Raw genomic sequence first — 25,785 nt, 5'->3', positions numbered from 1 at the left:
GACCTTCCGCCGTAATCCTCCTTACATCACAAAAAAAACCATACCACAAACGCATGTTCCTGTCAACGAATCGAGGTTGTGGAATTTTCACGGTGTTTTCTCGAACGAATTTCAAAGGCGCGTGTATTGGAGGTCGTGCGTGCGTGGACGACGCGACGGTGAAAGTGGACGAGAGGCATTCGCCGAGTCATTGTACAGACGTTTCGCGGAAAGATAAGACTTCCCGGTCTTCAGATTATGCAACCGGACGGACCAGTTTTTGGCCAGCAGACACACAACCAATGGACGAAGTCGAAAGCGAAAGGGGCGGCCGATCGGATCGGTTCTCGGATCACTGGCTGTCCTGCGGCTCGATCGGAGAAAAACGACCTCTTAACCCTATGTGTCATGGCCCGAGGCCACGAAATCCGTGCTTGAATCGAGATTGACGACCGGGGCGTGACTTCTCCTCTCGTATCTCATTCTCTGTCCCAATTTTTCTTTTCCTTTTTTATCTCCAAGTCTACCGGCCCTGAGAAACGCTTCAGGCTTTGAACGGTCTGGGTAAATTCGCTTCTGATCATCGTCGATCCGAGTAAATTTACACTGGCGATTTATAACGATACGAAGGTACGATGATTTGTCGGTCGATCGCCGTTAGTCAAAGATTCAATATAAAAATTCCATAGGATTAGTGTCACATTGTTAGAAATTATATGTGTCCTGCTTATTCTGTCTAATTATGAAATATATAAATATCTACAGTTTGAATGGAATGAGATTCGTGCTAACTTGTTACGAATCGTAAACTTTTGATTTATTATTCTTCTTTTAGGATGATTATTTTATATGATTTTCTCTATTGCGTATGAGCAAGTTAGAGGAGAAATCTAGCAAATTTCTGCGAATCGTCCGATCGTAAATAATTTATAGAAATAATTTATAGAAATGTGTGAGGAAATATCGTTTTCATTTCGATTTCGCTTTCTCGCCAGGTGTAATAATAACGGTTAGCCACCGTCACAGGACAGATTAATCGAAACGTCATCACCTACCGTAAGTATAATGATACTTGAACGTTAAGACGGTGTCGATAGTAGTAACATTCGAGACGCATCGAAAGGTGTAGATGATAAGATCTAGACACGTTCAAGACGAGTGGAATAAAAGCATCGGGGCACGTTTGATGCCGCAATCGAGCGTCGGCTCTTTCGAACTCGGTTTCCGCATCTTCGCGTTACGCAAGTGGGTGAACCAGTTTCTGGACAAACCACCTTTGTGTAATTATGTCTGAGCAGCTGTCCCCGTAAGAACAATAACGTCTCCTATTGCGGCTCTCGTGAAAGCTGTCAGTCCTGCACGTATCAAGGAAAGATCCAGGAAGAGACCAGTATCTTTGTTAAATTTCACAAATCATTGGATTACCTGTTAGAGCCCAACATTCTTGATTAAAATTATACACGACTTATGTTGCAATATTTAATCGAAGACTTGATGAAATCATAGACGAAAGAAATGAAAAGATTGTCAAGGTAGATTAAGAGAATATACAAGTGTGTACAATAGCGATTTTGAGATCTACTCGGAGACTGAAACAAAGGGATTCATTAAACAAAGACGTGCCCCATGGAATTACAATTTTTATGGGTTTCGTAATAACGCGATTATCTGCGATACAGCGAATGGACATGCGATCCTTTAATTACGTAACCCGAGAAACCAATTTCGGTTCTTCGCCGTCAAACGGTTTTTATTCGATGGTCGAGGCTCGTTTCTACTCTTGTGAGAGCCACGAAAGTCGGGAATAATGGGTTGCGTACAGCAGGCTCTCTTTGTGCACTGGTGAACAATAAAAAAAAAGTATCTTCTTTGTGGTTCGAAATCCTGAATTTCAAACGCGGCATTACCATTATCACATTATTACTATTATCGTTACTAGACTACTATTAATTAATTAATTAATTAATTTCTATTTATTAATGCATATCAATAATCGTTTATACGTGTTCAAATCATCTATTACAGATTTTTGCGTGTTTAAATTACCCATAAAGGTATAAAGTCTGCAGCCTAATTATCGTTACAGACCTGGAAATACTTGGCGCTACAAATTTATTTCAATCTTCGCTCATTTCGATTTCCGTGTTTACACGTTCCATTTTCTCCTACGAGAATATACTATGGTAAAAATAATTCGCTCTAACGGTACGGTTGACGTTTAATGGTACAAAATGCATATACCAATAATACTACGGAATATTGATTTTCTCCTCATGAAAATTGCAAAGATACCGAGCGAACGATATAATTCGTACGGTCGTTACGGACCGAGCTCGTTCCCATTTGCGATCGAAATATCTTCCAATTACGATACACGATTGTGGAATTGTCTGAGACGTGGCTTACGAACCGTGTCGCGAAGGCAATTACGAAACGAGCTTATTTTTTCGTTAATTCTGTTTCTCACGATATTCCACGATCTACAGAACTATGAACGATTTATATACGTAGGTATATATTTACAACTGGATGTAGTCGAGTTAATATTAGAATTACCGATAACTGGGGCGTAAAATATGCATCGAAAGAGCCAAATGAAAAGTATGGTAGAATCTCGATTATCTGTACCATAATGATCTTTGAATAAAGTCCAAGGGTCCGTTTCTAAATTTTCTACTAAACGATAATTTCATTGATCGACGTTTTGTTAAAGTTTCCAGCGAATATGAAAAAAGATATCGAATACAAAGGAGAAAGCAAGTTCGTACTTTCTAAAAAATTGTAAAAAATTGCCAAGAATGTATCGTTGCGAGTTTATAAAATTTCAAACGATATTTTACGAATTGATCGTGGCGACTATCGCGGTGGGTCTACGACTAAGCTGAAGTTCTAGAGAAGAAAAGCACGACTCGTGTCTGTCTGGAAAGCGCGCTGGCACCGTTTAACGATGGAGGACGTAAATCTCTTTGTCTTTATTAAACGTCGGGGCCGAGACGTTTCAAGGTACGCGACACGAGAGTGGCCCTCGACATGCTGAAACGATTTATACGCTCACACGAGTGCTGCTCGCACGCGAGCTTAATTGCACGCGCGTACCATTGCCATGTTGCGGATCGCTTTAAATTAGTAGTGAATACTTACAACAATAACAATAATTACTGGATACACGCGACATTTCCGATTCGACGCGTCTTATTTTATGTAAAAAACGCTCGTTCTCGATCGAGCATATGCTTTATACTACTATACGAAAACAATCATCTAGAAACATTTTGGTCATTTGTTTGGTTTTCGATTGCTTGACAGATCGAGAAGCATCGATCGTCTCTGCTAAAGAATATCCTACAGAATGCTTGAACATCTAGCTCGCTGTTCCGCTAAATTTCTTCTTTATTAACGAAGTATCGAAACTGTTAAGAGAATCGCTGGTAAAATTGTCGTCACACGCGTTGTTGTGGCTTCGTTGTAGAATCCGCTTCCGTAGACCTGCAGACCAGCAGTCTCGATGCTGCGCTTGCAGTAATCTCCGTCTGCAATTGTAGTAATCCATGGTTAGGCTATCGTGAAATGTACAGTGGTATTACTATTTCAATACGATTTACGATACGGTTACTGTTATTACGGTCGATGAATGACTTTACGGTGATAGCTATCTGCTTCGTGGGAGGAATTACCGGTCGATGTGATTTGGTGTAAATAGCAGGGATCGGGAAATAAGGTAATAAAGGGATCGGAAGAGATAGGTAGAAGCAATGGAAGTTGTTTGAATTGAGAACTCGTAACGAAAACGACCTTCGTTCGATTTTTTAATTTTCGATATAGGCAATGCACTTTACCGCGATACTATAAAAAATACTCTTCTACAATTTGATCGATAATTTGAATTGTCGAATGAAAATTGTCTTTCAAGCAATAATATAACTTTGCACTAACGACGTGTTGATTTAATTTCGAGATCATCTGATTCGATCAAAATTATCCGTACGACCAATTGTTTCTTTGTTCTGGGCAACAAGAAATAATCGCAAAAGTTGTTCATATCATGAACCTTTCAAAATCTAACGACTGTGTATAGATATGTAGATGATAGAAAAAAATATATCGCGATCTGATATATCATTTGGTTTTTTACGAATCGTGAAGCTCGTAAAGCGTAAGGAGAACGTGTCTTAAAAAGATCGATAGATCGTTTACGACTGCAGGGCTCTGTAAACGTACCGTTCTAAAATTCCATAATCAAGATCAATAGTAGCAAAAAGGCCATCTTGTCGATCAAGGAACTAGAACAGGAATCGTTTTCCCTTTCGACCGGTGACGTGTCTCGGTCGCCATAAAACACCTTTTTCTTCAAGCTGCAAGTCATCGGTACTTGAAATTACGCGATCATCACGCCACGATCTCTCTTTACGCGTATCGACGCGTAACTTGTATACCAGCTTAACCACTTAGCCAATTAGCTAGGCTAGCTTTATATCGCGATAACTCGTTTGTTTTTGCAAAAATCCTAAATTTAATATTCCATTACCTGCATCTAAATAGTCAATTACCGCGATTACGATCATCGAGAAAAAGAAGGGGGGGGGGAGCAGCGAAAAAGCACGACACGAAATGCTTTCTCCATCGAGACGTCGTAAAAGCAGCGTACGGTATCGAAAGGGTGATTAAAGGCACCCGTTTTTAAAGGAAATCGCGAGGCAGAGAGTAAAAGAAGGAAAGAGGAACGGTAAAGGCGGTATGGCGATCGACAGAGAAATTATACAACCGGCGTTCTTTCTCCTCGTAATGCACGAGTCACGTACATCTGCGCTTTCCATCGCGATCGCTTCTCAGAAGCGGCTCATTTTTCCTTCTGTGTGTCGCCGAACCTGCCACCGTCTTCCTTCTTTTTATTCGGCTTGTATTACTTAACATGGAACAATTGATCAAACGTCATAATCTTTTTCCACTGTACGATGTATGGAATTGATCAACGTGGTTCCTGAATGGCTCGTGTATCGACTTGTTAATTGCGACGTTAGTTGGTGGCTGAGGCAGTTGGACTAATTTTTGGGTTGCAAGATATAAATCTCCTGAATATGTCGAAAGGGTGAACGGGCTGCGAAATACGTATTTGACTGATTGATAGTTCGTCGAATTTTCAAATTACTTATGTTCGTTCCTTTTGGTCTTCGTTAATGTCGTTGTAATAGTGGTGGCCATTTACGATTATGTCGTAATCGTTGTAACGATCTGTTCCAAGAGTATATTCCTTATTACTTTGGTAAGACGATATAAAAGTTACAACATTTACATTTTTCGATCATACGTTTTCTCAATTTTTACGCACTATTTCACATCTTTGATCTTAATGGCCTAAGAAACCATGTTACACGCGTGTTCGCGAGGCAAATCGACGGGTTACGATGTGCAACGTGCAATGGAAACGAGAGTAGAATCGCCGAACGTCTCTCGCGATTCAACGTCTCTTTCTCCTTCAATGGGATAAGCCATTTTCTTACGGTCCATGCTCGCGTTCTTTCCTCGTTCTACTCCGATTTCGCAATCCACCAGTCCCACGGAGAGAGAGAGAGAGAGAGAGAGAGAACTTGGCGATCCGTGGTCTGATCAGACCCTGCTCTACGTTTAACGTGAAAACAATTGTGACGTTTCCTGTATGCAAATTTCAGGGACGACGTCTTTACGACGGTCCAGCAAAGATGTAATACAGTTCTGTATGAAAGTAAAACATTTTTGTATAGTACATCGATATTATGGACGTTGAAGCAATTAAAATAAGGAAACGACAGAGGAATAAATAGTGTTCCAGATGCTTTCACGGTTTAATGGTAGCTATGATCAGCCAGAAGAACGACCATCGGTCAGCGTGTTACGATCCTCGTTAGATAATCATCCGGATAATTAATTACCATCCATTATCGAAAGTATCTCAGCTAACTTTTCCTTTCCTTTTTCTGTTATTTCTCTATGCTCGAACATAGGAGCGATTATACGTGAGCTACGTAACGTCGTTTGTGAATTTGGCAAGAGCTCCAGCTCGGGAAGATGTAACGTGGCAATCCTAATAATTTCGCCGCGCGCTGGATCGTAATTCAGTCGAATGTCGTCACACGATGAATATTTGTAGCGCTCCCCGACGGTAACTGGCACGTGGGAACTGCAACCTTCAATCTGTTACGGTAGGAAATTGCATAATTTGTAACAAGTTACGATGAAAGGCGCGCTAGCGTACGCTGTGTCGATCGTGTCTCGTCGCGTGAATCGGTTCCTTGTTTCTGACCTGTTCACGTTGGGCCAGGATGCAAAAGTAAAATTCACGTACGGAGCAAATACAGTGGAACTCTGATTGCCTGAACTGAATTATAATTGCTTACGAATTTAATCGATAATATCTAGACTCGAGATGTAATAAAATCGAAGCGCGTAATTCGATATTGCTTCTGATTAATTATTTTTATCGCTTGGTTCGCTAATTAACGTCTAAATTGATTTAGCCTCGTTTCGTTTACCAAATATCGGCTCTGTCTAATCTATCTCTACTTCTGATTTTATTACGTAACACGTAACTATTTCCTGCGTTGAAATCCAATCGTTCGATCGTCCAATGGGTTCTGCAATTAGTTTACACGATTCGACGCTGCGAAGTATGACAGTTACGATGCGCGAATGGTGGATCGAAATAAAATGGTGAAAGGGTTGGTTGGTGTAGTAGCCACGAGGAAAAATGAAGGCATCTCACGGAATTCGAATCGTGATAAGTGGATTGGCCGTGTCACGTGAATGGCCGTGAGTCAAAATTGGGATTTCAAAGATAAATGTTAGGTATCAGGTTGGTTCGTGTAAAGCAAAGTTGTTCGATTCGCCTCTTAAAGTAATCAATTAACGATAGAACAAATGTATCGCTTACGAACAATCTATACCGTGGATATAGCGCAGAGCAACGACAGGTGAGTTTCTTACCGTAAGACCAGCCGACGATGTCCCCGGTTCTCAGGTTTTCCGTTCTCAGCCAATCTTCGAGAGGCCTGAAGTACTCTCTGAGCGCAGAGGCGTCCAATTTGTCGTCCCCTATAGCTTCTCGAAGCGTCTCTTGCCACGGTACCGACGACCCTCTCTCCATAATTTTCCTGCAACAACAGAACGAGACAAAGGTTACAGTTTTCCGTGGAGCGGAACGCGGGAAAATCGTGGACGAAGGATCGCAACGCAACGCGCAGGCAGAAAGCATCGGCCATTGAAATTACCGCGAGCGAAGCTCGTAATTCGTGCGTTGTTAGGCTTTAACGAGATCACCGGCGGCGCTTTCTCGACGAAACGATTGCGACAACGCGCGGAACGGCGCAACAATGAAAAACCCTTCGGCGAGGAAAATTCACGGGGAGAATTGGAACGAGAGAAAAATAAAGACGCGTAACGAGCCTTTTCTTCCAACGTCCCGCGCCACTAATTAGCCTATCTTTGGCAACTTGGCTTGAAACACGTTCGAGCGTGTTCGAACGACGCTCGTAATTTACGGCGGGTGTGTCACAACATTCAGCCATGTGCATGAGTTACGAGGTGAAATTAATTCTGCTCCGTAAGAGCTTGCAGGACAGTGGAGAGAAACCTTCGCGGGTCGACAAAATCGAATGTCAGTAGCTACGTAAGATGCGTTTTGTGGCGTTCAGAAATTCTTTCCCTTTACGTGCTTGCTTGACGCGTAATCCATCATAGACGCTTATAACCAGTTGTCCTTTCCAGCGCTAATTTGCACGTTGATCGAGCTCGTGATTTTAGCGAAATCGATCGTGACGTGACCATAATAGTTTCGAGAAATAGTCCCGTTCTCTTCCACGATAATGCATGGTTGATCTCAGCTAAGTAGCTACTCCTACCTGAACACGGTGGTTTCTGGTCATTGATATAATCATCGTCTTCGTCATCGTAGGAACTTTATGTCATTTTCAACGCATTAAACGTTTGAACACTTCACGTGTTAAGTATTCTGTCAGAGACTTGAATTCCAGATTCGTAATAGTTCCATTCCAATCAGGTATGGATAATCAGGTATGGATGGTATGTATATATACATAGTTATTCTGCTTCAAAACTAAGGAACTTTTATTTATAAAAATTTTCCTTGGTTATATTTTTAAGCACTACAGTGATTTTCAAACAGCGATGATCTTCTTTCGCTGCTGGTATCATTTCTGGTAAATAGTTTTCTTCCTAGGGAATTTTCTCTTCAATCCTAATTTCGAGGATTAATAAAGGAATACAAAGAAGTCGCAGAGACTAGATACAATTACAATTTTGACCGCTTTCATTGAAATTTGTGAGCGATATATAATCGCGGAAGAAACTATCCTTCGCATTGAATCGATCGCGAGTGAACGTCGCTGAGAGGTCGTCGACACGATATCCGATCGAGAACGATCATTATGAATCGAAAAAGACAATCCTGCGAGACACTGTGTGTCAGTGAGACGGTCATTTAAATACAATGACCTGGAAGTAGCGTAACGAAGAAATTCGTTACGAGGTATCGATCGATGAAATCATTCGCTCCTTTCTCGCGACGTTGGTCATAAACTAGCGAAAAGTTGCAGTTTAAATATTTCGTTGTAAATGGCACCGTAAGAAAAATCAGTCAACCAGCCTCGTTACGCGATTTGAAGAGAGTTTCTTTGTTATTCGAGCTTCTTTTACATCTTATATACATCTCTACGCAATCGTGATTGCGTCGCCTTCTTTCCTCCTGTTTTCCTGTTTCCTTTTGCCGATTGTCGATTTCGAGACAAACGATACTTGGAGTCGTAATGCTGGTTATTCCGATACGACAGCACATTACGTAAAGAGAACTCAATCCCTCATGGGAATATGTTCTTTTATGACGGTGAAGTTTCTACGAAGAATCGTCGATATGAGACATTTTGACGAGGAACATTCGCGAATCTTGCGTAACAGGGTGTCCGAGTATCGAGGATTCTCGTGGACGAAGCGCGGTAACCAGTGGCCATAGACTTTTGAAAATTTGTTTACACGTTGCCAGCTTCGAGTTTCAGGTGCCTGGCACCGCAGATCAATGGAGTTAAGAAAGTATAATTAACACGGAAAACGAGATACAGTGGATTTTAATTTAAATGTAAATTGAAATCTTGATAAAGGTAATTTTATCAGGTTGTAAATTTGCGCTGTTATTAGTATTTCTATTATTTCATTTTCTTCATAGTCCCGATCGTTCGCTCGATCTTTTATATCACGAAACCGATTAGGTAGTTTAAAAACATTCCCGCTTTCTAAATTGATTTCGTTAAATTAATTTAGTAAAGTAGAGAAATTCTTCGTCGCTGTTGCATCTTGATGGATAAACACGTCATTCTGCGTATTAAATAAGCAAAGATACGAGACATTTCGTCGAAGTGAACGTCGGAGAAGCATAAGAAAGCAGAGGGTCGATTTCACGAAAGTGAAAAGTGTTCGTAGTCGACATCGAGCGGCATGATATAACGACTTTTTGAAAAGTCATTTGGATGCAGGCCACGGTGCAACCCGCTTCCGGTTCCTTCGAGAACGGGCCACGCCTCTCGTGGGAATCGACCGGACGAGCAAAAATATTTCGGTATGCCCTCGTTGCAATTTATATCGGTCTCACAATTTCCGGTGTCAGCGAAATCGCCACTTTCCTGCACCAGCCGATGATATTTCACAACGCGGGATGCTGGTTGCTCGATTCCGCGTATTTAACGTCTTGTCCTACTCCCACCGGTCGTATGCACGTCATACTTCTCTGAGAAAATATATGCGCAAATAAAGCGTAAACAACGAATTACGGTATGACTTGGAAGAAAAGAGGAACTTTGCAAAATTTTGCTAAACTTGGGAGTCTTTCCGCGTCAAGAATCTTCGCAGCTACGTTACCATAGAGATCCTTCGAATCCTTCGTTTTCCTTTTAAATCTCGATCAAGCGACGCTTCTCCGTTTTTCTCCAATATAACATCGAACTCTCGGTAGCTCCATTATCTTGCGAGTTATCGCGGATTCGTGCGGTTCCACGCGCAAACCGTGTCGAATAATTTCCAGTCTCTTTTGCACGGTAGAATCGAGTCACGAGTGTACTACCGTTGTTCTGCGTTTTAAGGTGATCTTTGACACCGGTGTGGGAAACGCGTGTCATTTGACTAAAGAGGTTATCGGTTTTGCACGATAGGCGACCGCTGTTATTTGCTCGTTGCCTGATAGAGACCTTGACAGGCCCACAATGGGGTATCGAGTGCGCCAACACTTGACCGAGTGCGGTCGAAACAGTTCGTGGCAATTGTTTCCATTATCATCGGAAAATGCCGCGATTTTTCTCGTGAACGCTACAACCCATTGCTTAATACTTTCATACGTACGACTGACCGTTTTTTCAACGTAAAGGTGATCAGAACCATCGATGTTTCAATAATTTGTCAGATTAACCACTTTATTTGCAAGAGAAGCTAATATTCTTGATTTTATTACTCCTTAATTTCTATATCGAATATCTCTGATTTGATCTACTAAGTATGAGATTATTATTTAGTATAAATTATTACGTTCGTTTCAGAGAGGAGAAGGTTAATTATTTAAAAGCATATTGAAAGCGTATTTTAAGAGCAAAATTACTGTTTGCATTGGATCGAATCGGTAGATATTTAAACGAAATTTGTGCGACTGTGAGTCACGAATGTGACTCGATCCCAGAAAACAAAGGATTGATTCGACGCAGGTTGCTTTTGAAACGCGAAAATTAATCGATGCACTGGCCCCAAGGCCGGGCTATCCATTTCCATGAATTTTAATCGATTTCTACTCAATCAGATCCATAAACTGTAGATCGAGTACACCACAGGCTTATGCAACTTGGACGAATTGGTCAATCGTACAAAGTGCAGTAGAGATCGTATCGTCTGTAATCCTTGAATTTCAATAATCGAAAATGTAATTGCGATTTCGAGGCACGTTTTATAACACATTCTCCATTATACGTGTTTACGTATAAATTATCCGCGATTTTCAAATTGTGCAGTTACTGTTTTCCGTTCGCTTATGTAGACTACAATTTTTTATTTGTTGATCGTTTTTAAGTGTTTGTAAAGACTTGTGTCGTCAATGTCCCATTAAGTGCATCCTACGTAACGGCAAGATGGTTATTTCGATGAGATCGTTTAAAGTTCAAAATATCTGTCCCATTAAGATTCATTCTGCATGAATAACAAAGACCAATTAGCTCGTTCTGTACGATTCGGTCGTCGTAGTCTGCGAAAAACTGTTGAACTCCTAATCGATTACTCGAGCGATGCTCAAAAATAGAGGAAAATGAGAAACAACATTTCTATGAGTATACTCCGTGGAAAATATAAATTAATACGCTCTCCCTCTCAAACATATTTCGACAAGCAATAAAATGCACTATTTGTTGATGTTTATTGGGAGAAGCAAATTATTCGATAAATTAATACCTGTTATGCTAATTATACTACCGATACTTCTCACATAGCACATCTTGCCACAGTGTTGCTATTAATTCTCTGGATAATGTGACATTAAACTAGATAAAAATATATAAAAATTGAAAAGGAGAGAAATATTTGCCAATCGTGAAGAATAACATTCAGGAAGTGACGGATACATCGAGAAATCTTTTCCCTGAAATATATCGCTTCCTTCTTCTTACTTCTCCTGCTTTTCCTTCCTGCGTCTTTCATTTTGGTTCTCTCTCGGTCGAGAGTAAAGTTACACGGCTTGTAAAACGGAAGTGCAACGCGTAACAAGCCGAGTTTCTTCATGTAACTGCGTGTACGCGACACACGCGCGTTTTTACGCGGCGCAATCGGTTTCGTAACAGCGTCTACAAACGCGAGAGCCGGAGATCGTCCTTCGATTACAGGAAGTCGGGCCTTTGGACGGTTACTCGGCTGATTTTGATCTATCGATCGCCCGGACGCGGCGCCAGCGTCCGTTTTGCGAAAGAAAACTGTTTTTCCGCTCGCGAAACGTTCTATTATCAGATGTTTTTCTTTCGATAAAAAAAATTAATTATCGGTTGCACGAATTAAACGGAGAAAATGACTATAATATTGGCAGCGTGTGTAGCGAGGGAAAATTGGCCAGTACGGGTCGTTTAACACCAAATTGAACAATCGTCGCGTGAATAATTTAATGAATTTCGTTGAGTGATTCACCAGCTGCGACGAACGAAATTAAATTCCGAAAATAATTCACGAATGCAACGGTAGAGTATTCACGAATTTAGACGAAACGATCGTCGTTAGAAACGGAAAAGTATCTTAGCTGTCTACTTGCGCAATCGAACGTTTTTACAATGGCCGGTGAACGCGCATTACGCTCCTCCTAAACAGATAATTTCACTGCAGCAGAAAATCAGTTGCAGATCCTCCCAAGCGATAGAAACGATTTATTACGGCGAGCTGCACGTTCCGACAGCTGTATCGCTTTTAATTGCTCGTTTCTCGAGATTTCTTCATTCGCTACTTAGGGAGAAACGAAAGCAGCTACGCATCGCCGCGTGCCATCGTTTAACCCTTTGAAACCACAGGTTTATTTGATCAGAAAGTAAAACGATACGATTAATCCAAACGTTTCATTTTATCTTTCCTTGCTTCTTCTTCATGTCCGATCCCTTTACATATTTTCTTTCCAAATTTTGAAATACTTTGTTCGTGAATGTTCCCAGTAAGTAAATTTTTAAAAATAATGTCTGTGATTCCCATTTTCTCCGCGTTTCTCCTTCCTTCCAGGTGACTGAATTGTCCAATATTTTCTGATCGAATCGCGAATTTTTGTTGAATCGATGGTCGCACGTGTCGAGTTAAATTCGCTAACGCGAAATTCAGAATCAAGATACAAATATCAAATTGGCAACCGAAGTTGCGCAGCTGAACAAAGGTTCCTCTCTCGTTGACCCAGATCACGCAGCCTACCAGAGATTGTCAAGGGACGCGATCGGATCGCTACGAGATCGATATAGTAGATCTCTTCCGATATGTTCCATCTCTATATACGCCCACGTGCATTATATTCTACTCGCTTATACAATATATACGTCAAGGGGTAACTCTATCCGAAGACCTTTCCAAGATTGTCCATTACGTCTCTTCGGCGGACCTTGAAAGTATCGCTCGTTCCTTTCAATCTCAGCCAATAATCCGGGGTTTCCTTATGTTCCTACTCTTATTAGGAATCTCAATCTGTGCGAGGTAACAGACACAGATAACGCCAGAACGAAAATTCGGAGATGCAAATAAAAGATTTTCGATGAGGATTCCTCGCGTTGGAAAATAAAAGAAATATAATATAATAAAATAAAACAAACTCGACGACAGGATAAATTACCACAGAAAATCTCTACAAGACCGCAGCTTTGCTCATTTCCTTTTGCCCTGCCGCGAAGACCTCTGGAAATCGAAATAAAACTGACATTAACTCGAATTATTTGTCACGCATTCAGATGCATTATGTTACCTCTGTAACTGGAATTTACAATAGCCAGATCTCTGACAAGTGGAACTTGTTTCGTCGCTGCCTTTGCAACTGGAAGTGTGCCTATAGCTATGCCACGTGTCACAAGATGTGAGAAACCGATCGTTAGGATTGTCTCAAGTAACATAAGCTGACACAAGTCGTATCTCTACTTCATCGCACTTTGACCACGTGCATATGTTTAACTTATGTATTTATATATGTCGGAGATGTAGGGACATCGAGCCTTTCTTTTGGAATTTTGGAAAAAACCACAATACTTGGGCTCGAGGTGACACAACTGGTCGCTGAACGTAGCTACGGTCACGAAATGAACGTTTTAACCTGACAGAAGAAGTACCGATATCGACGCTGTATTAACAAACAAGCCTCGGCCAGGAGCAATGTCGGCTCTACGCAGGTCTGCCTAGCAACGGCGCCTGGAATTTTGTTGATATCCCTAATCAATATGTAATTGACAAATGAGATCGAGTCAATCTTTTATTGTGATCTCCTTGGAGAGTTTACTGATATCGTGCAGTCAGTCTGAAAGTAACCGAGCGTCACAGCTAACGTCATTTTATGTCTCAGGAAAAATATAATCTATTGTACAAAGAGTTTTCCCCGTTGACCGTGGATTCGTTTGAACCCAAGAATATTGTTAACAGTGTTCGTTAAACTTATTAATCGTTAAACTTTGTAAAAGTCATATTTATACGTGTAAATATAATTTCTGTTGTGCAAAACGATGGCAAATTCAAATGAAGAATTGATACGCGCCCAAAATTCTAATGTTAACCCGACATATATATCAAATGATAACATTTTCCGAGAAGGTGAAAATAATTGTAGCTTCGTACAAAGTTTCTTCATGTCGAATACTTTTCGAGTAAAAATTCCACATACAATCGAAACCTCTAGAACTCGAAAATTTTGATTCTTCCATTAAGGCTCGAGTTAGCGAGCTTTGTCTGTGTATAATATCTTCCCACAATTGCTGATTTTGTAATTTTTTTCTATATCGTTAAACGCTTAGGAAATGATGTAGCGTGGGTTTCTTGTAAATCCTGAATGATTTATGGACAATGGACTCTGATCGTTTATGTGTCTTTTTTTGGCACGTCACCCATCATAATCTTCGCGATGGCTCAAGAAATTGGTTGCCGTTTGATAAATGTTCCGTGTTTGAAAGTGTTTGAACAATTGATCAGCGATTACAAACTAGAAAAAGAAGTGCGTATTTTATTATTATCTTCTTTCCATATTTTTTTATTATTAATTATTACATGGTGCAATTTTTATCGTAAATTATATTATTTCTTTATTCAATTTCGTTTTCTTATAGATAATTGAACATTCGTGTATCCGTATAATAAAAGTGAGAAATTTATAAAAGATGGAATTGATCAGTTTAATGGAAGCAGAAGATATCACTCGTTATTAGCGAAGCGACAGAGTCAAATAATTTAAACGTGCGAACATGTTATTTCAATTTTATACGTGTTTCATGCAGATACTTTGCGATATAAAAAGAGAAGAACAACGTTCCTATAGGTCAGACTAAATATCAAAATGTTTTATTTGATTACACTGACGACGGCTTCGGAGAAGGAAGCAGTTGATTTGCTGAAATAAAATTTCAAAAATTCTCAAGTTCCTCCAATCCAGGTTGAATAATTTGATTCTGTGACAAAGGATCGCGAGGAACATCTTAAACGAGCATATATCAAGCCAAGGTCTAGCAGATCGTCCAGATACCAATTATTTCTGCCATTTTTTCATGAAGCTAAAAAATTTTTATTTCTCTAATTTAGATTCTCTGATGTTTTTTTACGATCATCTTAAAATCATAAGGAAACTTGATTAGTTTCAAGAAGAAAAAACTCGAAGATAGAATCCTTGAGAGATTCGATGATTCCAGTTTACAGCTTATTAGGTGTCTGTTAATTTTTCTTGCAATAGAACGACGTTTTATTTGCAACCTCTTCATGATCGATTTACTATATTTACTGGCGTCTTTGTAACATATCTGTTACGTTTTTCTATATTTCTATACGTTCTTTTCTACGTGTCTGCATCATTCCTCTCTGTCACAAAAGAAACGATAGAACTTTCTTGTTTACGTAATACTTAACGTTTCTCGATAATGTGGAATTCACGCAACTCTTACATGTTATTTCGTCGTTTGTCTTTTAATCAATTAAATAAACTAGTCGTTCAAGTTAGTCGACATTTTATTCAGGGTTAATGCGTCGTTCAGAGCTTACGACACAAAGAGTTCGAGCATCGTTTCTGTACAAGCGTGATCTTTCTGCAATGTACGAGAAATTGAAGAACTAACTAACGTTACAGTGGACTACTTGATTTTTTAACTCTGATATAAGTTTTTCGCAATCGTTCGTCACGTAATCGATCGATGACACGGTTTTGTAAAAGTATAGCGTGTACTTTCGATAGTCGCGTAAGACGCTGTTCTATCCGCTTATCAACGCTATTAACGTTAGCCTCGACTAAATGATATAATATGTATTCATCATGAGTATATGTATTCGTCATGAGGACTTGTTACAAAAGGAACACCAGATATCTTTTTCCTGTACAATTTAACACGCGTGTTTCGTTATCGTCAAATAATCTCATGGAATGGAAATATTTTGTAATGTTTATTAAACATATATGTCATGAATGAAAGACTGTAGTTATTTCGAAGAACACGTCTGAACTATTTTTAAAGTGATATCGCAGAAGGACAGGCCAGTCGAGTATCCATGCAAATATGTAAGTAGGAAACTCGGCGTTAGCCTTGACTTTTAATCAGGTTAAAAAATCAGAACCCTTGTGACAAAAAATTTTTCGGATGTCCCAAACCAATTCCTGTGTTCGCCGTTTGGCTTAACCGATAAAATTGAAATTCCTGTTTTCGTAGTCCGTTGACATTTATGAAAAATTATGGAAATCAAATTAGTTTCGGATGTCGATATAGCACGGACTATACGACTAGGACTAGCACGTTTTATTTAAAAGCGAGGAACACGTTCTTTGCGCATGTGGTATCTCGGAATATATTAATCGCAGAATCTTACACAGAGTCCCATGTTTTTATCGATTTCATTTTATTCTTACGTATCGTTCGAGAGATTCCTTCTTTTCGCGATCTTTCGTTAGAAATATCCAAAAAGGTGAACTATGTGCTTTCAATTTTTAAAAATATTCCTCTTACTTTCTCGAGAAGCGTGAATTTTTAACCGAGCTCGTTATGAAATCGGCGTATAAATATTCGAAAGTGCCCTTTTTCGAAATTCTGTCGAGAGAAAAATCCGTGTTCTTACAGCTGTAAAATACCAAAAATCTATGTTCTATCAGGTGGAACGAAGTTCAAACGCGTTTCGAGTTGCTACCGGGTTAGAGAAATATGTAATTTTGTATTGGACGACAGAGGAAGTTGAGGAACGCAGACGATGTCTTTGTATCATCACGAGGTAATGCGTAAAAGACTTGCACCACCTACGCTGATTTTATGCTAGGTCACGAGTATTGGATCACCTACTCGTTGCATGTTTGTTGGAAAGAAATAATAATATAATTAAAATATTGCATTACTTCGAATCGTATCTGGTATGTGCAAAAGTTAAAAGATGAAAACTTTGTATAAAGGAGAAAATTTCCATTTCTACAATAGAACGATATATCGTAGAATGAATTTTAAAAACGAAAGATAACGATACTTGTTAAAAAAAAGATGAATATAGAAAAGAATCAGAAACTTGGCATATCGTAGTCTAATGACACGAAGTAACATGTACAACAACATTTCTAAAAGTAGAACATTTCTATGATAAATGATCGACAATTTTTGCACGATATTGCGAATGTAGTGAAAACGACTTGCTATATATCTTCTCCATTCTCGAGCATTCCTTCCGTAAAATGATCCAGCGATGATGGCCAGGGCATATGGCAGATGAAAAGGGAAAGTATGCTGTGTTTCGTAAAGCGGAATTTTTTCTATCGGTTAGTTAATCGTTATACTTCGACCTTACGGACTTCTTACGAGCGAGGTAGTGTTAAAACTAACACGATTAGTCCGATCCTCACGAAATCGTTCAAACATTTTCTGTGCTGTGTTCCTTCGTCAATCTTGTTAGCCCGAGTTACGTTACGCGTTCACGCTTTATGACGGTTTAACGCGGTCCTTGGCTGCCAAAGCGGCGCTCCTGCGGTTCGTTTCGCTCTTTTTCTTTCCCACCTGCTTTCTTTTTTTCTGTCTTTTCCGCGCGGTCGTCGAATCAGGCGTAAAACTGTTTCGCTAACGTTACTCGCGAGCAGGCACAAGAAGAAACGGACAGCGGTTACGTTCAATCTATTTATCATGTCGTTGAGAAAGTCGTTCGCTTTGTTGAGAATATTTCTGGCAAACGGAGACGTTAAGTTCGCCTTTTACGACAGGCTATCGTTGAGTTTTTCTCGTTACCTAATACTCGCGCAACTGGTGCCGAATGTCTCAATATTGAATTTTGGTTCAACCCTTTATGGACTTGCGGTGCTTTGCAGTACCACTTGCGCTAAGATACTTCCATGAACCAAACGTGCTTACAAGTACTATTCGACGACATGCGCTATCCGTTATACTACTTGGTTTTACTTAAAAAAAAAATCGTCGTTTCGCTTAAAACGATACACGTAATTAATATTAATATTATATTCGACGTTCTTGTCTCATAAACTCATGGTTAATATTCCATCAAAATACTCACCCCAAGATCCTGCCAGCTTCCGGGCTTCTGTAGAAGTCGCATCTGTGCAGAGGTCTCCTGGGATCGTCTACGTTCCTCTGTCCAGCCGCTTCGCACAACGCGCGATAGAGTTGAAACTGAAGGACCCCTGCTACAAAGTTCCTGCGGAACACGGGAGAAAGCGAACTTAACGAGCGTCGTGCAATCTCCTTGTGACAAACTGCATATTTAAACGCGCATCAGCGTATCGACACTGCGATCGACCGAGAAAAATCTTTCAGGGAACTCTCGCCAACAACAAATCCACGGTACGGCGGAGACGAATCGAAAATTAACAAGCAGATATTTAGAACTAGGTAAGAATCGGGAGGTGATCGTGAGCCGATTAATTGGCGAAGCGTTTAACGACCTCAACCGTGGCGACTTTTTGCGAATTACGAAGAAACTGCGACGTCTCCTTCAAGGTCAGTGTCAACGAGGTCGATTCGCCGCTTAGGATTCCTTTCAACGATTCGAAGGTCGTGCTTGTTCTTTCTCGGATAGATCTTCTCTCGGAGAAGTAACGCGATGAAAGTGGAAAAGAAGGAAGATGGAAAGAAGACAGAGGGAGAGAGAGAGAGAAAAAGAGAGAGACTCGTTTCACAGAGACTCTTCATCGACGACGACCTTTACGTAATAAACGCGGGGACTATCCTTCGCGGATCGTTGTTACGCTCTTGTTCGTCTACTTTCCATCGAAAAGAGGCTGCGTCGTGGCCAGTCGCAGGAAATTATTACGACCGCGATCGCGAAAGTAAGGAATGTCGCCAGGCCGATCCTCGACTGGAGCGTCGATAGTTTCATAACGATCCGTAATTATGCCGTGGCTGTTTTATGACCGAGATTTTTGGTTTCACTTTCGCGCGACGAATTCTTACTTTCGTCAGTGAGCACGTTGGATGCTTTTTCTCACCGATAACCTACTCACTTTTTTTTTTGTAGAAACAAGCTTTTGTAGAAATGAGCTTTTGTAGAAATGAGCTGGAAGCGAGCCCGTCCCAAGTTAAACTGCTCAAAACCTGTACGCTTTTTGTTTTTATTCAAGTACATAGTTAACGTTGAAATTTTCAAAGAACATTTCATAAGAAAATGTATTTCTCACCGATGTAATCACGCGACATATTCTAACGGTTTAAATCACTGTCCGCCTTCGCTCGTCTCTCGTGATTATACATGCGAGCGGCAGTATCAATCTAAATAATCAGGTAACAAGGATAACAGGCAGTCGATGGCAAAGGATGATGCTAATCTTGAATTCTACATGTTATAGCGAGCGAGATATCGATTTTCCAGCGAATTATGAAGGTTAGGCCATATCTTCGAAGTCCAAGGTTTCTCCGAAAGTTTCTTTCACCTAAATTTCATCGTTGATCGTCGATTCGTTAGTGAAAGAGGCAAAAAAAAAAAAAAGAAATCCAAGGCGGCTATTACGATTGATACCATCGAACGTAACCAAGAGAGGTGAAATTGAACGGGATAAAAAAGTCTGTCGGACGGTTACGCAGCAGCGAGAATACGCGTATTCTGGCGAATTTTTATCCGTTAACCTTCGAGCTCCTGCCCACGTGCTTGGTTCAAGATAGAAATCGACGATAGGCCGTAAGGATCGAAGCTTCCATCTCGAGGCGAGGAAAACGACGGTAATTGAATTCAAGGAGAAGCGTTCGTTGTGAATGGTAGGGCTTGTGATTTACAAGCGACAGTTCGTTTCCATCGTTTTAGTCAAATCGACCCAAAGGTTTTCAGATATTTCAAATCCATCTAATAACCGGCAGGAACGTCGATATCTGATGTTTCCTTTTAACGATAGATAATAATTCGAAAGCCGTCAAATGGATTCGACTTTCAAATCCTACTCCTCGTAGATTCGTCTCAAGATTTTATTTTTCTAATGGTCGAACGGCTAAATGAAATCTCGCGTTAACTCATATTCTTATTAATGGAACACCTCGATTTAACGCGCGTGATTTATTATAAACGTATCCTTCATAAATAAAGCTAATTCTCGATCGTTTCATATACTGCCCACATTTCGACTATCAATTTCCCTTCGATCGAATGTAAATCGTGCGCACGGTAATCGCGAGCATCTCGCCGTGCACAGTCGTTACGTAACGATCCTACGATCTCGCCAGTGGTCAGCATAAACATCGATTGTACATTATACATTCCTAACGACCATCGTGCAAGTAGACGTTGTGTGTGTGTGTGTGTGTGTGTGTGTGTGTGTGTACGTTACAAAACATTTGGTGAGAAGAGAACTTGCAAATTGTAATGGGAACGCGAGACGTTTTATAAGGTATAACACGTTTATATTAAATTTAGGGATTAAAACGTTTCAAGGATTCGATTTCTTGTCTTCTCGTCCGATCTTACGTAGAAATGTATTCCTATCGATCAATCGTATGTATATAAAATTGCGAATACTATGGAGAGTTAATTATCTCATGAAATGTCGTATCAAGTACCTTACAGTGTATCAAGGTATACAGCTTTTAATTAAGAAATCCTACGTAAAACTTCTATTTTCTCAAGACGTATACGTTCGATACGCAACTGAACGTTTGCGTGGAAATTGTCGGTGAATTTCAGCTATCCGAACGTCGCGCGTCGGCTCCTATTATCGCAATTAATAAGAGCAGCTGATGGGAATAGAGCTAGCGAACTTCTATTATCGGAACTTTTCTACCTATAAAACTGTTCGGGGCATATGAATTAAAGGAGGAAACAAAAATGAAACATCGTTAATTACGAGAATAAAAGTACAAAATGAATCACGTTATTTCTTACTTTCTTCTTCCTCTATAGAAAATATGCTAGAAGCGGTTTCAGAATTTTAATCGGTAGCGGCAGAAAACGGAACCGGGGACAAACTAGGAAAAGAGAGGGAAATCGTGACGTAGGACCGCGTGTCTCATGAAAGGGAGCAATGGTTGCACCCACGAGATTGGCGGCGGATAAATCCTTACGGGTGAGCACCTACGGCTTGGTGCACACGTAACCGTCGAGGTTGCCGTCGAGAGAGGAAGGACGAAAACGGAACGGTAAAACAGGGAGAAAGGGAAGAGGAGTTGGAACGTGTTGCACCGATTCGATTATCGTTTATCGGCGACGATCATGTCCGGTTGGAGAAAAGAGGACAATATTCGTCGAATTGGTACATTTCATGTACCGCAATAGTACCGAGTTCTATGTAGCGACTTAGGAAATAGTATTGAAACGTCGATCGAAATAGAAAGAACCCTTTGTGTTCGATACTTCGTCGATTCATTGCGTTCTATGGAGATTACAAATGAGGTTGAGGTTTAGAATAAGAGAGGAAATACATAAGAGATGCGATTATTAAAGAGAGATATTTTCGACGCGTCAACAGGTTGGTATGCGAATTACGCGCAGTCGGAAGTTGGGGCGAAACTACGGAGAAAGGAACGAGTGCGGATGCAACGTGACAGAGAGATTTTTGTATACGGACATTTGACACGTTACGTCAGATGCACGAGTATTACGTTCAAAATTTTCCTCTTATGTTTCTCTTTCGAATATAAACGTCGCTGAAGAAGCAATTAGGATTTCATAGGCAAGGCGAAACGTATAAATAGGGAACTAATTTTCTTTCTTTGTGCAAAATATTATTGCGACTAAAATATTGTTAGGAGAGAAGGTTGAGCGGAGGAAGAATTTAGAGCAAGAATTTCGATTGATCGAGGATACCACGATGATCCAATGGAGACAGAATAGAAACAATATGAATAAAATAATCAAGATATTACTACCTTTGAAAATTAGAACACAGAATTGTAGGTAAAGGATCAATTCTGTTAATCAAAATATGTATTCCGGTTATCGAGAATCGTATTAAAAATGAAAGTAGAAAAATAATTTTAAGCTAATTTTAGCTTTTCGTTCTAAAGTAGCACGACGTCAGGATTGATATTAGAAATCCACCGATCTACTTCTGTTCAAACTCACCAAGAATAAAGTAATTATGATATCGGAGAAATTCAGCTGTCACGTAATTTACATATGATAGATCGGTCTTAAAGCGCTTAAACAGCAGCCTGTCCCAACCTATTCACCCAACAATTCAAACTCACCGGGAATTCCGCGAGACTCCATCTTCGAAAAAAATCTAAAAATAAACGTCACAGCTACGTCAGGTGTTTAACACTGGAAACGACCTATACGCATGTCGGGGTACCGATATGTCGGGTATCCGCATAACAGTGGAATCCACGGTGGTCAACAGTGGGGATGCCTCGGACGACGAAGAAAACGAAACTGTTGCCTAAGGAGAGGGACGTTTCGGAGTGGCGTGGGGAGGTGAGTCGTGTGTCTCCCAAAGGGGAGTGGTAGCCGATCGTGGTCGTTCTACGCGAACAAAGAGGTGTAACGAGGGGGGTACGGTGTGTCGGGCCCGGGTGGCGAAGGCGAAAGTATGCCGCGTATATAAGGCGACGAACCAACGGCAATCAGCATCCAGTTCACTTCTGGACGCACCTGGAATATCTCGAGAGCAAAAATGAGAATCCTGGTACGTGAGTGACACGACGAAGGGGAACGACTATCGGCCCCTGTCCGAGAAACCGGCGACCGGAACAACGGGGTCGAGTAGTGACCAGAAAGATACGATTACGCGTTCACGTCGCGCAGTGAATGATTTCTATTTCGAGCTGGTTCTGTAGTTTCCGTATCGGGACGTTGCTTTCCAACAAATCGATCGTAACCTATTTGTACTTCCAAGAATCGTAACGTCGATTCGTAGATTCGCGCACAGTGATCCCGTTGCGATAAAATCCGATCCAGCTTCTGGGGATTCCCCGAAAATCCCAGTAATCGCGACTCAGCCGGTGTCTTTTGGTCTAGAAACTCGAAATCGTCCGTACGATCCGTTTACAACCGGTCTCTCGAATCGCTTTCGTTTTCATAGCTAGTCTAGTCGACTATGTGATCCGGTCTTCGACCAAATACTAACGTTCCGATGTGGTTTTCTAGGTTTACACAACAGCGATCGCCCTGTTGGTTTCGTCCACGTGGGCCGAGGAAAAGACGTCTGAGAAAGCAGAAGCTTCGTTGGAAGACAATTCCACGAAAAAACAAGAGAAACGCGGCCTGTTGGGTCTCGGTTACGGTTACAGCTACGACGGTGGTTATGACATCGGATCTGGTGGACACGGTGGTCTGGAATTAAGCGGCAGCGGCTATGGCGGTGGCTATGGTGGCTATGGTGGCTATGGTGGATACGATGGTGGACACGAACACGTCAAGACCGTGACCGTTGTTAAGAACGTAGCTGTTCCATATCCCGTGGAGAAACACGTGCCTTACCCCGTGGAGAAACCCTACCCAGTCCCTGTGAAGGTTCCAGTACCGCAACCGTACCCGGTGGAAAAGCCTTATCCAGTCAAGGTCCTCGTCAAGGTTCCAGTACACGTACCCCAACCGTACCCCGTGGAGAAGAAGGTTCCATATCCGGTTCACGTACCCGTCGATCGCCCATACCCCGTCAAAGTTTTGGTTCCACAGCCTTACCCCGTGGAGAAACACGTACCATATCCGGTAAAGGTACCAGTGCCACAACCGTACCCAGTCGAGAAACCTGTCCCAGTGCCGGTCAAAGTTCCGGTCCATGTACCAGCCCCCTATCCAGTAGAAAAATTGGTTCCGGTGAAGGTTCCTGTTGATCGTCCGATCCACGTGCCAGTACTCAAACCCTACCCCGTGCACGTCGACAGGCCAGTACCCTATCCAGTGGAAAAACCAGTGCCAGTCGCAGTCAAAGTGCCAGTCGACAGACCGTATCCAGTTCCGGTGGAGAAGCCAGTCGCTGTCCCGGTAAAGGTACCGGTACCACAACCGTATCCGGTCGAGAAGCCAGTACCTTACCCCGTGGAAAGGCCGGTGCCGGTGGAAGTTAAGGTTCCAGTAGACAGACCGTATCCAGTTCACATCGAAAAACCGGTGCCCTACCCAGTCGAGAAACCTGTTCCGTACCCAGTTAAAGTACCAGTAGCAGTTCCGGTACATGACGTTGGTTACAGCAGCGAGTGGGCGGGTGGCCACGGTTATCATTAACTTCGTTCCAGTCGCGTTTGTTCCGGTTTGATTAACATTCGAGCGATCTTTCGGATGGTAATCACGTACCGGCGACATCGAGCAATCGACGAGCAGCTTTAGGAAAACAGAGGAGAGAAAAGAAGAAACGAAATTGACGAGAGTCGGAAGGGAACGGTACTCGATGGCACGCGTCTATTCACGAATTTCTTCTTGTACCTGGATCGCGACAGGGGTGAGCCGCGAGTCTAACGAACACATCGCGCTGCTCCAGAGACCAGTTCCTCCGAGGTCGATCGTAACAAACCCCGCAAACATGGCGACGCGAGTCATGGATACGAAGAAATCGAGAGATTCGTAGTTGGAGCCCGTCTTTAGCAATCTTCGACCAACAGCTCGCTTATCTCACCTTCTCTTTTTTTTTTTACCGAAATAGCAGAATACATGTATTTTTGTACGAATTATAAATATTAACAACCTAAAGAATAATGAACGGTGTGTTGTTTCACGCTCGATACGACCTTCCCTCGGATTCCTTCGACCGACGCGATGTCACGACTAGTTTAACAATTTCCACTTTCGTTTTCCGCGTGCTCGACTCACCGACGTCCCTCGCCGTTCCTATTCATTAACTATTCTACAACGATATTTATCATCGACGATCTCAGAAACAATTTCACGTTCTCTGTCGATCGACAGTCCTCGAATCGTCGATATTATTACAAGGTTGTGGGAGAATCCGTGTCACGATCGGATGCTCGCTTTCCACGTGCTTCGATCGAAGGGACAGAGTTCGCGAATTCGCGAGTTTCACTTTCTACTTGAAACTTTCTTCCAATAGTCCGAGCGACCATGCGTGCAGGTGCACGGAAGATTCGCGTGCTCTATCGACGACACGCTAAACCGGATGGCAGAGCCACGACCCACTTCTCTCGCTGCCAACACGGGCCAGCCAAATCGATGCTCTTGATCGCCCCTTACCGTCAACGTGTCCTCGTAATTTGCACCGATATACAGCTCGTTGTTCTTTGACCCACATACACTTTCCACGGAATTACCGGAATACTCAGGAAAAGATTCGTGGAAACGCGATCTTATCGATTTTCGCTTTTCTTTCGTCTTATATCGAACGTATTATTTTTCCCTCTTTTTATTAGCAATTCCCAGTGGCTCTGAATGTTCGAGCGAGTTTAACAATTTCTGAGCGTATGCCAGTCTCGAACAAAGCCGCCAAAGGGAAAGCGATTATCGACAAGGCGTACAAGTTCGATGGAAGTACCGGAAACTTTAGCAACGATTCTTCAGCAACCTTCAATTATCTTCGTTGCGCGTTCGTTAAGCAACTCCGATGGATTCTTCGGCTACATACGATTTCAATGTACGCGTGCCTTGTGCGAACTCCTCGAAAAAGCAGCAGCATTATTTTAATTAAAGAGATTCGCGCACGTGGCTCTCTGTTCGTTGGAATCGTTAATTGACGTCGCGTCGTTGGCTAGAGCT

General features: G+C 41.6%; 2 protein-coding genes across 7 annotated transcripts in view; one reads left to right on the top strand and one right to left on the bottom strand.

Moving 5' to 3' along the window:
• Nucleotides 1-1,602: 1,602 nt before the first annotated feature.
• Nucleotides 1,603-25,785, bottom strand: part of LOC122575560 (angiotensin-converting enzyme) — a 56,491-nt gene continuing 32,308 nt past the window's right edge. For all 5 annotated transcript variants that reach the window (XM_043744645.1, XM_043744642.1, XM_043744646.1 and 2 more), the window contains exons 11-13: nt 18,217-18,357; nt 6,937-7,103; nt 1,603-3,509 (exon numbers count right to left, since the gene is read on the bottom strand). In XM_043744645.1, the coding sequence (XP_043600580.1) occupies nt 3,373-3,509; nt 6,937-7,103; nt 18,217-18,357 (445 nt within the window). In that variant the 3' untranslated portion in view covers nt 1,603-3,372. The remainder of the gene's footprint in view (nt 3,510-6,936; nt 7,104-18,216; nt 18,358-25,785) is intronic.
• Nucleotides 18,377-24,969, top strand: LOC122575572 (proline-rich protein 4-like). 2 transcript variants are annotated; one of them, XM_043744664.1, is made up of 2 exons: nt 18,377-22,554; nt 23,227-24,969. In XM_043744664.1, the coding sequence occupies exons 1-2, from the start codon at nt 22,486-22,488 to the stop codon at nt 24,304-24,306; spliced, it is 1,149 nt and encodes a 382-aa protein (XP_043600599.1). In that variant the 5' UTR covers nt 18,377-22,485; the 3' UTR covers nt 24,307-24,969. The 2 variants fall into 2 exon arrangements, with proteins under 2 accessions (XP_043600599.1, XP_043600600.1); XM_043744665.1 differs by lacking the exon at nt 18,377-22,554 and adding an exon at nt 22,613-22,765 and having other exon boundaries at nt 23,227-24,965.

The sequence above is a fragment of the Bombus pyrosoma genome, linkage group LG15, assembly GCF_014825855.1.
Source record: "Bombus pyrosoma isolate SC7728 linkage group LG15, ASM1482585v1, whole genome shotgun sequence".
NCBI classification, from domain to species: Eukaryota; Metazoa; Arthropoda; class Insecta; order Hymenoptera; family Apidae; genus Bombus; species Bombus pyrosoma.
This window is presented reverse-complemented; position numbering and strand designations above follow the sequence as displayed.

Excerpts from the sequence above, each read along its gene's own strand:
- LOC122575572 (XM_043744664.1), top strand. The coding sequence starts at position 22,486 with ATGCCTCGGACGACGAAGAAAACGAAACTGTTGCCTAAGGAGAGGGAC. Across the intron at positions 22,555-23,226 it reads TTTCGGAGTGGCGTGGGGAG|GTTTACACAACAGCGATCGC; the intron begins GTGAGTCGTGTG and ends GTGGTTTTCTAG.